General features: G+C 30.7%; 1 protein-coding gene across 3 annotated transcripts; it reads right to left on the bottom strand.

Annotated features, from left to right (window-relative positions):
- Positions 1-3,789: 3,789 nt before the first annotated feature.
- Positions 3,790-14,271, bottom strand: LOC115879851 (ubiquitin-protein ligase E3B). Of its 3 annotated transcripts, none has more exons than XM_030896875.1 (16): positions 13,951-14,271; positions 13,667-13,872; positions 13,340-13,611; positions 13,100-13,288; positions 12,851-13,042; positions 12,608-12,797; positions 12,304-12,549; positions 12,062-12,233; positions 11,874-11,992; positions 11,214-11,532; positions 10,807-11,152; positions 8,347-8,564; positions 7,668-7,797; positions 7,446-7,610; positions 5,301-5,412; positions 3,790-5,108 (listed from the first exon to the last, which is right to left on the bottom strand). In XM_030896875.1, exons 1-16 carry the CDS (start codon positions 14,109-14,111, stop codon positions 4,936-4,938), a joined length of 3,210 nt encoding a protein of 1,069 aa, XP_030752735.1. In that variant the 5' UTR covers positions 14,112-14,271; the 3' UTR covers positions 3,790-4,935. The 3 variants fall into 3 exon arrangements, 2 of the variants coding, with proteins under 2 accessions (XP_030752735.1, XP_030752729.1); XM_030896869.1 differs by having other exon boundaries at positions 13,667-13,887; positions 13,951-14,241; XR_004049775.1 differs by lacking the exons at positions 7,446-7,610; positions 7,668-7,797 and having other exon boundaries at positions 13,667-13,887; positions 13,951-14,241.
- Positions 14,272-14,344: the final 73 nt, after the last annotated feature.

The raw sequence follows: 14,344 nt of genomic DNA on the forward strand, positions 1-14,344 counted from the left end.
ACTTGATATTTTGTTATAATCCCCTTCGAAATACAGAATTTTTAAAAGTTGATATGCCCTTAATGGAACTCGCAAACATATTTTTCCAGCAAGACGACGCACCGCCTCTGAACGCTGAAGTTATCAGCAAATTGTTGCAGCCAATTTCAAGAATAATTGAATAGCTAACAAAAATCCCAGCGGCCTCGACGGCCAACCGCCTGACTTGTGCCCATGGATCTAATCCTATGGATATATTTGCGGAAGAATAAAGGTTTCTTACTCTTCCGTATAATCTAAACAAGAATTAGAAATACTTAGCAGTTATGAGAGGGTATCTTTCACCCCCACTGAGTTAATGAATTCCGCGAGAAATGTTCAAAAACTGCCCCGTCTGTCCATAACAGAAGACGGTCGATATGTCGAACACCTGTAGCAAAATCTCATGTTTTGATTTGCTATTTATTTTTATTGTTATTAGATATAGTTTAAATGTGTTGATATTGGTTAAATATATTTTTAATGGTTATAAAATTATGCATCTCTCATAGCAAATATTATTTTCGTTTTAATTGATGCTCACACCTAGAATTTTTTTGCAGTACAGCCGGTGCCGTTCAAAGCCTACGGCCTACTTATTTAAAGCGGGCGAATTTTTATATACTCTATATCTCGAAGAGGAATCGAGCAAAATATCAAGTATGTTATATTTTTGGATAGGTAATTTTAAATTCTTTTCAATAAATTAAAAATATACAGGGTGTCCCATATAAAAAATCAAATTTTCTGTTGATAATTCTTAAATTATTAATTTTAAAAAAATTAATCTTAAACCATTAAATTCTACGTAAAAAGGTGCTTTGGAAATGTTTTCATAAAAATACAAAATTTTCCATAGCAAAAAAGTTACAGCGATTTGGTAAAAATGCATATTTTTGAAAAACACCCCGTAACTCCGAAACGGTAACAGATAACGATATGCGGTTTTCACCATCATGTTTTTGACAAAAATTGAGCTCCAGACACCGATATTAGTTTTTGTCTATCTCCTATAGAAAAGGGTGTTTCCATTTAAAAGCGTCGAATTTGACCCACCCTGTACATGGCAAATAATTGTTATTGGTATACATGGTCTGGCGATTGTGTGTCGTAGCTTCTATAATAAATAACTATTTGACCCCACCAAATAACCATCAACCAACACAACTAACTCCACCAAATAATCAATCTAACACCACCAAAAATAGTGAAACCAACGCAATCCGTATTTTGATTGCTATTAAATATTTACAGCTTCTTTAAAAAAACAGTTGGTAAAAAAAATAAAAAAGTTGTGGTCCGGCGTGAGATTTGAACCACGGACCTCTCGTTCACGAAGCAATGGCATCAGTCATGAAGCCACAGCTACTCTTGCAAGATTAGCTATAGCCAGGCGTTACTTTCTGCTGTAAGCATAATTCGTGACACGGCAACACTGCAGTTCTATTCGGCTATTGAAGGTTGCTCCTCCGGTTGGACGATTAGACCATAGGATTAGACTAAATACAGATCCAGTTGACGTACTATAAAATTCTTTGATTTGGCCTTTCTCTGCAAAGTTATTTGCTTCTATAGGGTGAATCAATATCGAAATTATTGACTTTCCTCAAAAATGGACGTTGAAGCCAGGTTGAAGCTAAAAAGTTGATTTTTGGTGCGTTTAGTTCACAGACATATAAAATACCTATTACGTATGTATTGTAGAATGATTAGTATGGCATATAACAAACTCTTGAAACGGCTCCTCTTGAAATACTATACTATTTGTTTCACCAAGCTAATTTTTGAAAATATAAACTTATTAAAAAATAAATAAAAGTTCTAGTATAGTAAACGCCACGAATGTTTGGGAGTGATTCATCGCTTGATGAAGTTAGAATCGACACGCGCGCTATCATTTTTACATTAAAAACGTAAATTTTTACTGCAGACGTAGGTTTTTAAAGGCCCGGTCTAATCATCTGCCTGCGCTCCTCCTACTTATTCTAAAATATTAGCGTGATTGACAAAGACGATACTATATCGCGTTTCTTTGATTGATTCGTTTTTGTGCGTCAGTCCATTGGTGTGCTTGCAGTGCGACTAATGGGGCATTCCATTTTATATTTATAACCAAATATATGTTTTGACAAGACTTTGACAGTTAAAACAAAAAAATACAACAGATTATATATTGATTATTATAATGACTATAATGACTTGAAACACCACGGCACTGGAATTAAGTTTTATGTGACCTTGAACAGATTAGTTCACATGGTAGCGACCGATCTTTGAATAAGAAGACTAAGGAAGGAGCATAATGCTATCCATGTATTCATGCATGGTGGGCGGAAAAAGCTCTCTAGGGTGGGGATCCTTGACAGTTCTGTTTGACGATTCATTTGACACATTTGAATTTGATTTGAAATTTTGTGGATTTGTTAGTCTTTACGGAACTTATTTTATGTTATTTATTATTTATTCTACTACTGATAGTTGTATAAAGGTAGTAAATCTAGATGGAAATTGTGGCAGAACTTCAATTAACAGTGACATTATCGCGATTTATCGAAAAAGACTCTAAAATAGTTGGTTGTGTAGCGTGCGGTAGATCTCGGCAAAAATTGAGTGAAATAATGGAACAACTTTTCGCTAGTAAGTGACTATATAATATACATACGTGTAGTAAACCGATCATTTATGAAATTCAATTAAATTAACTAAATTATATATTTTCTTGCATTTTAGCTTTTATTTACTACTTGTCAAAGATCAGATGTCAAAGAATTTTGATACGTTAATTTGACTTACCTGCTTCAGTAGCGTATCGGATGTTTGTGTTAATAAATACTTATTATAACTTATCTATTTTTATTAGAATTATATATTTTTATAACAATTTTAATAACTACTGACATTTATTTACAACGTAAAATAAAATAACAAATTATTGAGTCTACCCTACGTCTACCCTACATCATAGTTTTACATTTTTTAAATAAAATTAGAACGGCACTGATAAACCGGAATTTAAGTCGGCCATATTTGAGGCCCATCGCGGTGCACCTAAGATTTTTGATATGCTCCTTCCTTAGTCTTCTTATTCAAAGCGACCGATAAATCACTCCCAAACATTCGTGGCGTTTATTATAGTAGTTTTTTGTTCATATTAGTTTTATATTATAGTGACTATTTTGAATGAGTATTTAATGCCACAATTTACAAAAATCAAAATATTTTGAAAAATTAAAGAAATAAATGCACTATTTTTAATTATAGAAATTATAATGAGTTCATGATAATAATCTGTAGTATCATGACAAGTAGGCATAATTTTAATGAGCTGCTTTCAAAAAAACATTTTTTGATTATAAAACAAGGTTTCATATTAAACAAGCTAATCACTACCAGAAAATTTCAGAATGCCGATGCCGTACAGAACATTATTATGTAATATACCTAATTATAAAACTTATATTCAAGTTATTATGCACAATTTATCTAAATATGATTGACACCTTATTATAAACAACATAAGCTTAGCCCCAAGCCTAACTTTTTGATAATTTTCTCCATTCTTTAATATTCTTGTTTTGTACCTAGTGGGCTTGAAAATTCATAATCCTTTTAAAATTACTCTCAAATTTTAAAATGTTATCTTATTCGCGCTTTGTCAAATTTTTATATTTTTTTCTGTGTTTAAAATCCTGTTATTTTTCTACTATATTTATCTGCAGTAAGTATTGTTAGGTAAATATATGTATGCCTAGCTAATAAATTAAAAAACAATTGTTAAAACATATATTTATTAAAATAAGGAACATTTACGGGATATACAGCTATTTTTGGATATACAAAAATATACAACATAGAATTACTATCATTATACACCGGCGGTCTTACTTTAAAACGAATATCACTTAATATATCTTCCTAGATTGCACTACCAATAAATAATATCAAACGATAATTAATTTTAACTATGTATTACTTAATGTATACAAATTATTTAAGTATTATTGTTTAAAACTGGGCATGGGACTTAAAAATTGATATGAAAAGTATCAATTCCACATTCATGTATAATATTATATTTTGTTTCTATCTCTCAAGCAAATAACACTCTAAAGTCTAAGCCAAAATAATTGAAATAATTTACAATACATCTACTAACAGTAATATCTGTTAATTTGTACTGATTAAGTCATAATGAACTGATTTTTATTTAAGATCCTTTTTTAATACACAGTATGTCCCGGAATACACAGATTGCCTTTACAAGGAAAAAAACTTTTTCATTATAAACTTTTTGAGTAAAATACATTCTTCATAATGGTTTTTGCTTGTTGTAATATAGTTAATCTCTTGATTTTACTTTTCCAAACTTCCATACACTTGTAGAGCAAAATATGAAAATATAATCAAATTCACGCGTTTCTAAGGCAATATCATTTCGTTTTCGTTCTTTTATAGATGTTTATTATACAAGATGAATCTTAAATAAGTACAAATATTTTGGGGATTGTAGATCTCGATAAAATAAACATATTTTCTCTTTACCGTTTTCGAATAAGTCCAAAATAACCGAGTTATTTACTTTAAAAACTAAAAAAATGTTTAAATTTTGCAAACCACTGGATCTTTTCTGGGTTTTCTTTCTTGTAAATTTAATCTACTACCTATGTTACGATATTATCAAGAAATTATGTTTTTAGTTAAAAACTAAAAAAAATTCAAAAGTTTAAGTATAAAGTTTCTGAGGTCGAAATATACTATGCCTAAAATATTTGCATTTATTTAAGACTAACCTGTATATTAATAAGTCGTAGTTTAAAAACTTTGAAACCATTACAAATTTTATTTGTCTACTATTTCAATGATAATGGCTCCCTCTGCAATGTTTTTGACATATTTATTTCAAATAAAAATAATTGTTTACGATAGTTCAAATCCTGTATTACAATTTACCGCATATCTTAATTTTTCGCGCAGGGTACTTTTCTTTTGATAGTTTGGCAGTTTCAATAGATTAAAACATGTAGACGAAGTGGGTAGGCGATTTTGTGGATCTTTTTTTCTTATAGTAAAGAATCCTCTAAATACACTCCCTAAAACCAGAAAATGTAATAAAAAAAATATGAAAAGTTTTTTCCGCAATACAATTTTTTATTACTCTATATTTTATTACTCTATAAGATGACTAAAGTTTGATTAAAACTTAGCTTTAATCAAGGATAGATTTTAATCATCTGCCGATAATTACTAATGAATATTAAAACATAGTCAAATTTGTGACATACCAATAGTATCACCGGTATCTTCATCATCACCTACTTCAACGCATCTAATGGAAAATGGTGGTTCCAAATGTGCAAATCCCAATAGTGGTGGTTTGGAACAACTAGTTACGAACTGAAACAATATAAAAACGATAATTAATTATTAAAACTATGATTGTTATACCTATATGAATGAAAATATAAATCTTAAAAAAATTGAAAAAATTTCTTTTACAAAAATTACCTTTAAAATACAATATAAGCGCGCACATATTTTGGACTACATGCAACGCATTAAAATGTATGAGACACATTTATGCAATAATAATTATAATAGGTATTATCACTATTTTTAGATAATTATGATATCATGGACAAGAATGTTTGTTTACAACATGGCTCTTCTTTATGCTAGAAAAAGTGGTAATACCGTCTGCCCAACGAGAAAATACAATGATAATTATTGTGGTCTGTCATTATAATCTAAATGTCTTTATCTCGTAAAATTTAGTAGTAAATTGTTTAGACAGCTGGTTAATAAAACAAAAACTGTGAAATGAAAAGTAATGATAAAAAACAGGGTCTTGTGTTAATATCTAATATTTCCCACAAATGTTATTATTTATGCTACTCGCGAACATTTTTACAACACCGAAAGTTCGCATAAAGCATACTCAGTATACGGCGGCGGTAGAAAATGATATGCTTTCAAATCAGAGACGTGAAAGGTACCTCGCCCCACGTTGGGCGCTAAGATGTAACAGTAAGGTTCGGACAGCTGGTAAATAAAACAAAAAAACTGTGGGAAGTTTTTATACTAAAGAAGTAATACGGCTGTAAAACCACGTAATCTATGACCAAAATATTAATAATTTCATATATTTTGTCTTAGTTCATCTAACCGAAGGCTGTTTTAACTTCCGCCGTATAAAATAAAATAGCGATATTCAAATCCCATAGTCGATATCAGTCGCAAAAAGCGAAATTTATAGAAACGAAGTAAGAAGATCATTTATATATCTATTTATTAGATAAGCAATGATAAAACACAGAGTCCCCCGTGCAATATCTAATATTTCCCATAAATGTTATTATATATGGTACATCTACCTGCCTGCGAACATCAGACATTTTTAACAACACCGAGAGTTCGCATAAAGCATATTCAGTGAAAGGTGGGCGGTAGAAAATTATATCAAATGAGAGACGTGAAAGGTACCTCGCCCCACGTTGGGCCCTAAGAGATAACAGTAACGTTCGGACAGCTAGTAAATCAAACAAAAAACTATGGGAAATATTGTTTTCAATCTATCACGTTGATGGGGATGGCTGTAATATGGCTTAGCAAAAGTTTTAACACCAGGTCATCTATGCCCAAAATATTAATAATTTCATATATTTTGTCTTAGTTCGTCTAACTAAAGGCTCTATTTTAACTTCCGCCGTATAAAATAAAATAGCGATAATTAAATAACATAGACGATATCCGTCGCAAAGTGAAATTTTTAAAAATGAACTACTATCTATATATTTATTAATAAGAAAAGTAATGCTAAAATGCAGAATCCGGTGTCAATATTCAATATTTCCCACAAGTATTATTTATGCTACAATGCATCCTATCTATTATTATATAGAGGGTTATACAACTAAGCTTAATCAAAAAGTAATATGTAACAGTTAATAAGTGAAAATAAACTAATGGTTAATTTCATCGAACTTCAATTCCAAGTCGACTTGACGCTATTTTTTTTATTATAAGGTTGTACATTGTAAGGTGTACTACATCAATAATATGTCTTAAAGTTAAAATTGTGCTCAATTTGTAAATGATAATTGTGGTCCAATTACAGCCCTTAAGTACTATTTACTTATAATGTAGAGTTCCAAATTAAGAGGAATCAGAATATTTTTAACAAACATTATCGATAAATATTGAAAATCTCGGTAAAAATACGGTTCCAAAAATAATCAAATTAAAATTTTTTGATAATCCTCGACTGAAAAGTATTAAGCTTGAATTTGAATCTTTAGATCCTTATCCCTAGCTAAATAATTTATGTTACATCATCATCAACTTTAAACAATGTATTAAATTTCTCAGAGAATAAATACATGGTCCTAATTTTAACTTTGCCACATACCACTGAGTGAAAATTTTCTAACCTTTAAAAACATTCCTCTCTCGTCGTCATTGAAGTCTTTTTCCAATATATCCCATAACCAACAAATCACTCTGTGGGAATCGTGGAAACCCCCATAATACTGGCAGTTTTTGCGCAAGTCTTTCAAATCTAAAGGTACATTATCACCTGATATTAGTCTTTGAAGCTAAAAATTCAGAATTTAAAGATAAATTCAAGAGTTTATATAAATATAAAATCTCACTTCTGGCGTCGAAAAAAGAGACAACCAATCTGGATTAATAATGGACCTAAAACCTTTGATAAAAGCTGCAGTTTGATCTTTGATTTGGACGTGCATCCGAAAATGAGCCATATGATGAATATAATTGATTCTAAAATCGATTTTTATTTCACTCAGTAAGATATGAACAAATGGGTAAATGCATTTGAAGGGTTCAAGGAAAAAAACATGATAAGCGCCATTTTATTAATTTTACAGGAGAGCACCGGACGGCTGGTGGTTATCAAGTTCTTTCCGTGTATTCTATATTTTTACTAGGCATGTATCATAGGATTAAACAACTTATTGTCCTGCAGAGTTTATACATTTTGTAGGGACCAGTCAGCCCTACTTTAATGTTGTAAAATCCTAAAATTAAGAAAATGGCGCTTATTAGGTTATTCCCCTGGACCCTTCATTTATTTTACATGAGAGTCAGCGATGGCTATGAAATGAAGATCGCTGTCATTTTATAACTAAATTTATATGGGAAATGTCATCGATCGTCATTTCCCAGCCAACTGGACGCCGGTTTTTTTATCATATGGTATAATAAGTCGAAAAAACGATTTTCTTGTCGAAATAACAACTTTTTTAAGCATAGATTAGTGATCATCAGTATAAAATCTTCAATATAAACTAATACATACAGTAAACTTACATATTATCTTTTGTCACTGGTTCTGCCTTGCCTCCAGGTATCAGTTCGTAAGTTATAACTTTACCCATGTGATCTTCATCTACACTAAAAGTTAAATTCAGTTCAGAAACATCTTCTTCATAATGCTTCACATAACTCAAACTTCTGTACAAAGCAGGATCTAAAGACGGAAGTTCATCCACACAGCTGTACATAGCTTGAGCTGTTTGACCAGACACCTAAGTGTAATTTTTAATATATTTAATTAATTACATGTGTTTAGTAAAGTAAATCCGGCATGTATATATAAATCAATAGAAGAATCTGGAACTGACAGTTAAAATACTTCTCAAACCATACTTCTCAACTCTTCAAAAACCTTCTCAAATCTCTTTATTCTCTGTTGGATCCATCCTCAAGAGCCGCTGGTAGTATGAGCTGTTTGAAATGAAAATTCCAAATATCAATAAAACTACAAATATTAAATTGTAAAAAAAAATCTAACAATGTTTGATATTTTTGATCGAAAACAATATTTATACTTTGTCAGAGTTCTATAACTTATAGTCCTGCATGCTTCTTTAAGCATATTTAAATTCTGGTTGTATAATAGAATGTAGAATGTTTAGGAGGGGAGTTAATCACCGCGACCTTATAGATCTGTATTGTGTGTTCCCCTTTCTTGAGTTATAACGAGTTATAACTCATCATACAGTCTCAGGGCTTTAAGAAAAGCCAGTATCTGAGACGGCTCCACAGAGGCCAGCTCTCCATCCTCGACATCAGATGTACCGTGGTTCATGGCACGAATGGTCGTCGTCTCGGCGCACTCAGTGAAAAGGTGTTCTAGTGTTTCCCCATTTTCCCCACAAAATCTGCATTCGCCGTTGTTTCTCAGTTTCAGCCTACTGAGGTGTTCGTTGAGGAGACAGTGTCCTGTTAGAAACCCCGTGACAATCCGAAGATTACTTAAATCAAGGAAAACCTTTGATTTTTCTTGGTCATAAGTTCTAAGGAACTTTTTCTGGTTGTATAATAAGTGTCCTCTTGATATTTTTATTCTATATACTTTTTATACTTAAGAATAATTTTTGTTAGTAATTCAAAAATAATATATGTATAAGTTTACATTTTAATTTTGTGTATAATAATATTTAATATTTTAATTCATTTGACGAAACCCACCTATACGTACTATACAGGGTGTCCCAATATTATCAAACTTAACGTAAATCAAACTTAAAAAAATAAACACATTTTTTTAGATATTTTAAGAACCGACATGCGACATTACGATTTTAATGAGATTTTGGCTGTATATGTTTTGCCAAGTGCCGGTTTTGCCGGTTTAACATTTGACTTTCACAATAATCAATAAGAAAAAGTACGGGAAGGGTAAAAACTAGCCCCACTTCTAAATGATATAAAAAATATATTCCAACTCCACCGACGACAGATTTTCTTTTCTTAAAATGGTCCCTCTAGTATTTACTACATTTTTTATCTCTTATAAAAAAACGCCACATCGCGTAGTTTTTGAAAAAAAAATTGGATAATTTGTTTTTCTAAAGCAGACCTAGAAAATATAAAGGGAGTTCCAATATTTTGTAGACAGCAACTACGTATTTTTGGAATCATAATCAGTTAATTATATTAATTAATTTACATTTATACAAAAGAGCTTCTTTTGTCCGTTAGAGGGCATCAATCAAAAATAAACCTGAACGATAATTAATTTAAAATTTATTAATTTTTTTAAGCTTTTTATGAAGCATATTATCAAATATAATTTGTGATACTAACATAAAATTCAATATTTTCGCCAACTAGATTATTACATCAAGATATAGATTTTATACGGCTTCACAGCTTAATATGACAAAAAAAACATTTTTTGGAAGTCAACCTTGGAAAAATTATTTTTTGCAAAAAATGTAGTAAACACCAGAAAGACCATTTTGCGAAAAGAGAATCGGTCGTCAGTTGAGTTGGATAATATTTATACTAAAATTTATATAGGGGTAAGGGTAGTTTTCACCCTTCCCGTACATTTTCTTGATTTTTTTTGAAAGTCAAATGTTAGAGAACTTGGCAAAACATAGACACCCAAAATCTCATTCAAATCGGAATAACGCGGTTGTTAAAATATCTGAAAAAATGTATTTATTTTTTTAAAGTTCAAGGCCCTCTAACGGACAAACGAACCACTTTTGTAGAGAGGTTAATTGTGTCCAGTGAACTTACTCTGATTCCAAAAATTCATAGTAGTTCTAGGTCCACAAAATCTTGGGACACCCTGTATATCAGTCAGAAAGGAAAATAAATTATTTTATTCTCATTTTAAATACTAACTGCGTAGTTACTCGTCCCATTTAATGCATTTTACAGTGCGACATAGCCCAAATTAAAATCGGCCTTGAGCTATCGCTGTCATTTCCAGATTATACTTCATAACATTTATCAAAGTTATATAAAAGTTACCTGACTGAGAAAGAATGAAGCAAAAGGCACATCTACTACTATACCCTCATAAATAGCCTTTCCCAACATACGTCCTGTAAATTCAAACAATTGTAGATGGTTATCTTGCAAATGAGAAATAGATGATGGATACAGCCGTTCTTCACTTGTCGCTTTGAACAGATTCAGAGCCGGATCAAACACTTTTTTAATACTTTCTTCTAAGAATTCTTTAAACACACCATCCTGGTCTATCCCAGCCTCATCCAAACCATATTCGTTGATAAATCTAACTCTTATCACTCCCTTTAAAGCTTGTGGCGGTAAATCCGCCAATTGACGATAACCATCTTCAACAATTCGGTTTCTAAACAAGATAATTATCCTGTCAGATATATATAAAATAACAGCATCAAGCAAAACTTAACCTGTGAACTGTTATTAATGTGGATTGTGGAGAAGCACAAGCTGACTCAGTTAGTCCTAAAACAGTCTTTTCGTTGGCAATATATTTCCTAAATAGTCTTACTCGGTCTTCGTGAGGTATGATATGTGGCATTGTTTGTAATAATAACTGTGGAGCACGTTTGCCTTTTTCAAGATCAATCAGAAAAGAAGATACTTTGATATCTTTAATTAGCCAGTGACCTGGTGGAGTATAACTATGCCAACAGTCCCTTTTGTATAAAACCATTAAGAGTGTATGTAAAGATTGAAATAGTGTATTATTTTGAATAGTCTTAATATCTATAAAATACAATATTACAGAAATTAAAAAAACCGAAATGATATATTAATATCTTACAGTTTAACTCAATGCCAATTTGGACAGCACATACTTTCTGTTTTAGATAAATATATAAAAATAAATTGTGATATTTTTGTGTGAACAAAGAACAATGTGTGACACATTTTGGATTCACCACCATAACTTAATTTTCAAAGCAATAGTTAATAAAACCAGACCATCAATTTAGAATAACCACCCATCTCTATTTAAATGCCTTTAAAAAAGCATGTGCTGCTACAATTTCTATTGGACCAAACTGTACTATTCTTATTTATTTTTTCTACTAAATTTTGCTTACCAAACAAATTTCCTAGGACTGCTTTATATAAAAATATGTTTAAAAAATTAGACATAGCTACAAAATCAGATAAATGAAAAGGCGACTGTTTTTCATACATTTCCATATCATCTAATAACCTGGAACAATTATATTGCTTGTAAAAATTAAATTTTTATTTGAAGCAGTTTCTCAAGTATCACACTTACGTAACATAATGAGTCATACAATCAGCAAAAAGCTGTAACATTTGAAATTCTGGTGCTGAACACTTGGTGTTAAACGCTAGATGATCCAAAAATGTTTTAAGACCACAATTTGGCCCCAAAGAGGAAAGAAACAGCCACAAGTCATATAAAATAGAATTCTGATAGCATAACCCTAATAAATAAAAATAAGTATATAGCAAGTCGGAAGGTATCGTTTAAAAGTAATATTTTTTAAGTATTACCTGTTAAAATATCTAATTGTAATTGAGTCAAAGTACGTAAAGCTGTATGATACAAAGAACAAATAAGTACAACTCTGTGTACTTCTGGACTTCCTAATGCTCTATATGTCTTTTGTGTAGAAGTTTTGTTACTTCGATTTTCTAACATTTTTTTAAAAAAACTACTACCACCAAAGTGTGGATTTTGTGTTGGGCTGAATTGATGTGGCGGTTCAACTCCTTGAACTAGTTCAGATAAAAAATTACCTGGCCATGTAAAAATATATTAGTTATATAGAATTATCAGGTCTAAAAAGTAACATACCCAAAAGAATTTGCATTAGCTCAATATTCCATAATAAATGAAGTTGTATCTTGATGTGCGGTATGGCATCATGTAAAGCAGGGTCTTGTGGTTGAGCAAACCAGCCCAAAACTGGATGCCAATGTGTTAAAGTTGACTTTTTACTAACAACATAATTTTGACAGCTCTCTAATAAGCCTGTAACAACAACCTAAAACTGAATAAATTAATAAAATTCTATATATGTAAATCTATATTTAATACAGTAAATGTTGGAAAACACAAGTCTTTTAATGTAGTCTTCCTTTCAAGATATGCCATTTGAATTAGATTTGCTAAAAGACACAAAGCATAACTTCCTTCTAAAATATTAAACACTATTCTCATTGACTGTTGACTAGAAAGTATCTCTAAACTTCTTGTAAATAATTTATATTGTTGAATAGTAGATATGGACTAAAATATCAAAGTTTTAAGTAATAATTGTATAATGTTATTAGACCATTCATATACCTCTGGAGAAAGGATTTCTAAATGATAAATTAGTCCTGGCACAGACAGAATATTTATTAAAAATATAGTCATGAACTTGTCTGAAAAATTTGCTGATACCAATGGTCTCATTGCAAGAGTAAAAATTGCAGAAATTGAAACTGTTTTAAAAGCGATTTTTATTCTTCCTAAACCCTTAATAAGTAGAGTCTAAAATATAGAAAATTTACTACAGAAAACAAAATTCCTTTGTAGGAATACTTTTAATGTAATATAAAATCCTTTGTGAAACAATTGACCCATAAGATTGGCACATAACTGATTCATGCCACTTTTCAACACTTCCATATTTTTATTCTTCAGAACAACCCATGTATTTGTACTTGTAAATGAAACCAGTACACGTAAATATAACACTATCGTTTTCATATCAGCAGCAAGTTCTAGTTTTAACTCTTCTAAGTACTCACAGCACTTCCATAACAAATTATTCATATGAGAGATCCATTTTATCACATGTTCCTTATTTAAAGCTAAAACATATTTTTTTGTACACATATAATTTTTGTTTGCTAACAACTAACATACCTACACCAACATAACTATATTTGGGGGAATCTGAATCAAGTGATGCCACCAAATAGCGACATAATTTGGCAAAGCGTTCTGCATCTCTTTTCTTGCTCCATATTAATAATAATCTAATACTTTGACGGTAAATATCAAGTGCTGGTTTCAAATGCTGCTTTGAATATTTCTCTGATAAATCTGGTATAACGCTATCAAATTCATCTCTAAAAGAATGGATTCTTTTTGTACAAAATATTTAATTGTATTAAGTTTGAAAATGTTTGACATTTGTATTTACTTACAAGATCTCCTTAGAAAACTTTATTCTAGTCAACCAGCCACGAACATTAGCCTGAATAAGAATTATAGCACTTTCACGTCGTTTTTCTAATGCCCTTTCTTCCCTTGCAGCTTTGGTTTGCTCTAAAAAGTTTCCTTTCGAATCTTCGGCCTTGTGAAACATATTTGCTGGCGTAAGTTTAAAGAATGCTCTTTTTATTGAGAATTAAAATAGACATTGTTATCTTTTTTTCTATATTTTGTTTGAAGAATAAATAAACAAAATCATAAACTCTTAAAAATTTTGACATAAGCTTTTTTACCATAGAAAAAATTTACATAACACAGCTGTTACAAAAACATATCATTCCTAGATCATATACTTTATATATGATCATAAATCACAGCAAAATTTTC

Source organism: Sitophilus oryzae, unplaced genomic scaffold (genome assembly GCF_002938485.1).
Source record: "Sitophilus oryzae breed Bouriz unplaced genomic scaffold, Soryzae_2.0 scaffold_1067_pilon_pilon, whole genome shotgun sequence".
NCBI classification, from domain to species: domain Eukaryota; kingdom Metazoa; phylum Arthropoda; class Insecta; order Coleoptera; family Curculionidae; genus Sitophilus; species Sitophilus oryzae.

Excerpts from the sequence above, each read along its gene's own strand:
- LOC115879851 (XM_030896869.1), bottom strand. The coding sequence starts at position 14,111 with ATGTTTCACAAGGCCGAAGATTCGAAAGGAAACTTTTTAGAGCAAACC. Across the intron at positions 13,612-13,666 it reads ATATAGTTATGTTGGTGTAG|CTTTAAATAAGGAACATGTG; the intron begins GTATGTTAGTTG and ends AATATGTTTTAG. Across the intron at positions 12,550-12,607 it reads GCTAATGCAAATTCTTTTGG|GTAATTTTTTATCTGAACTA; the intron begins GTATGTTACTTT and ends TTACATGGCCAG.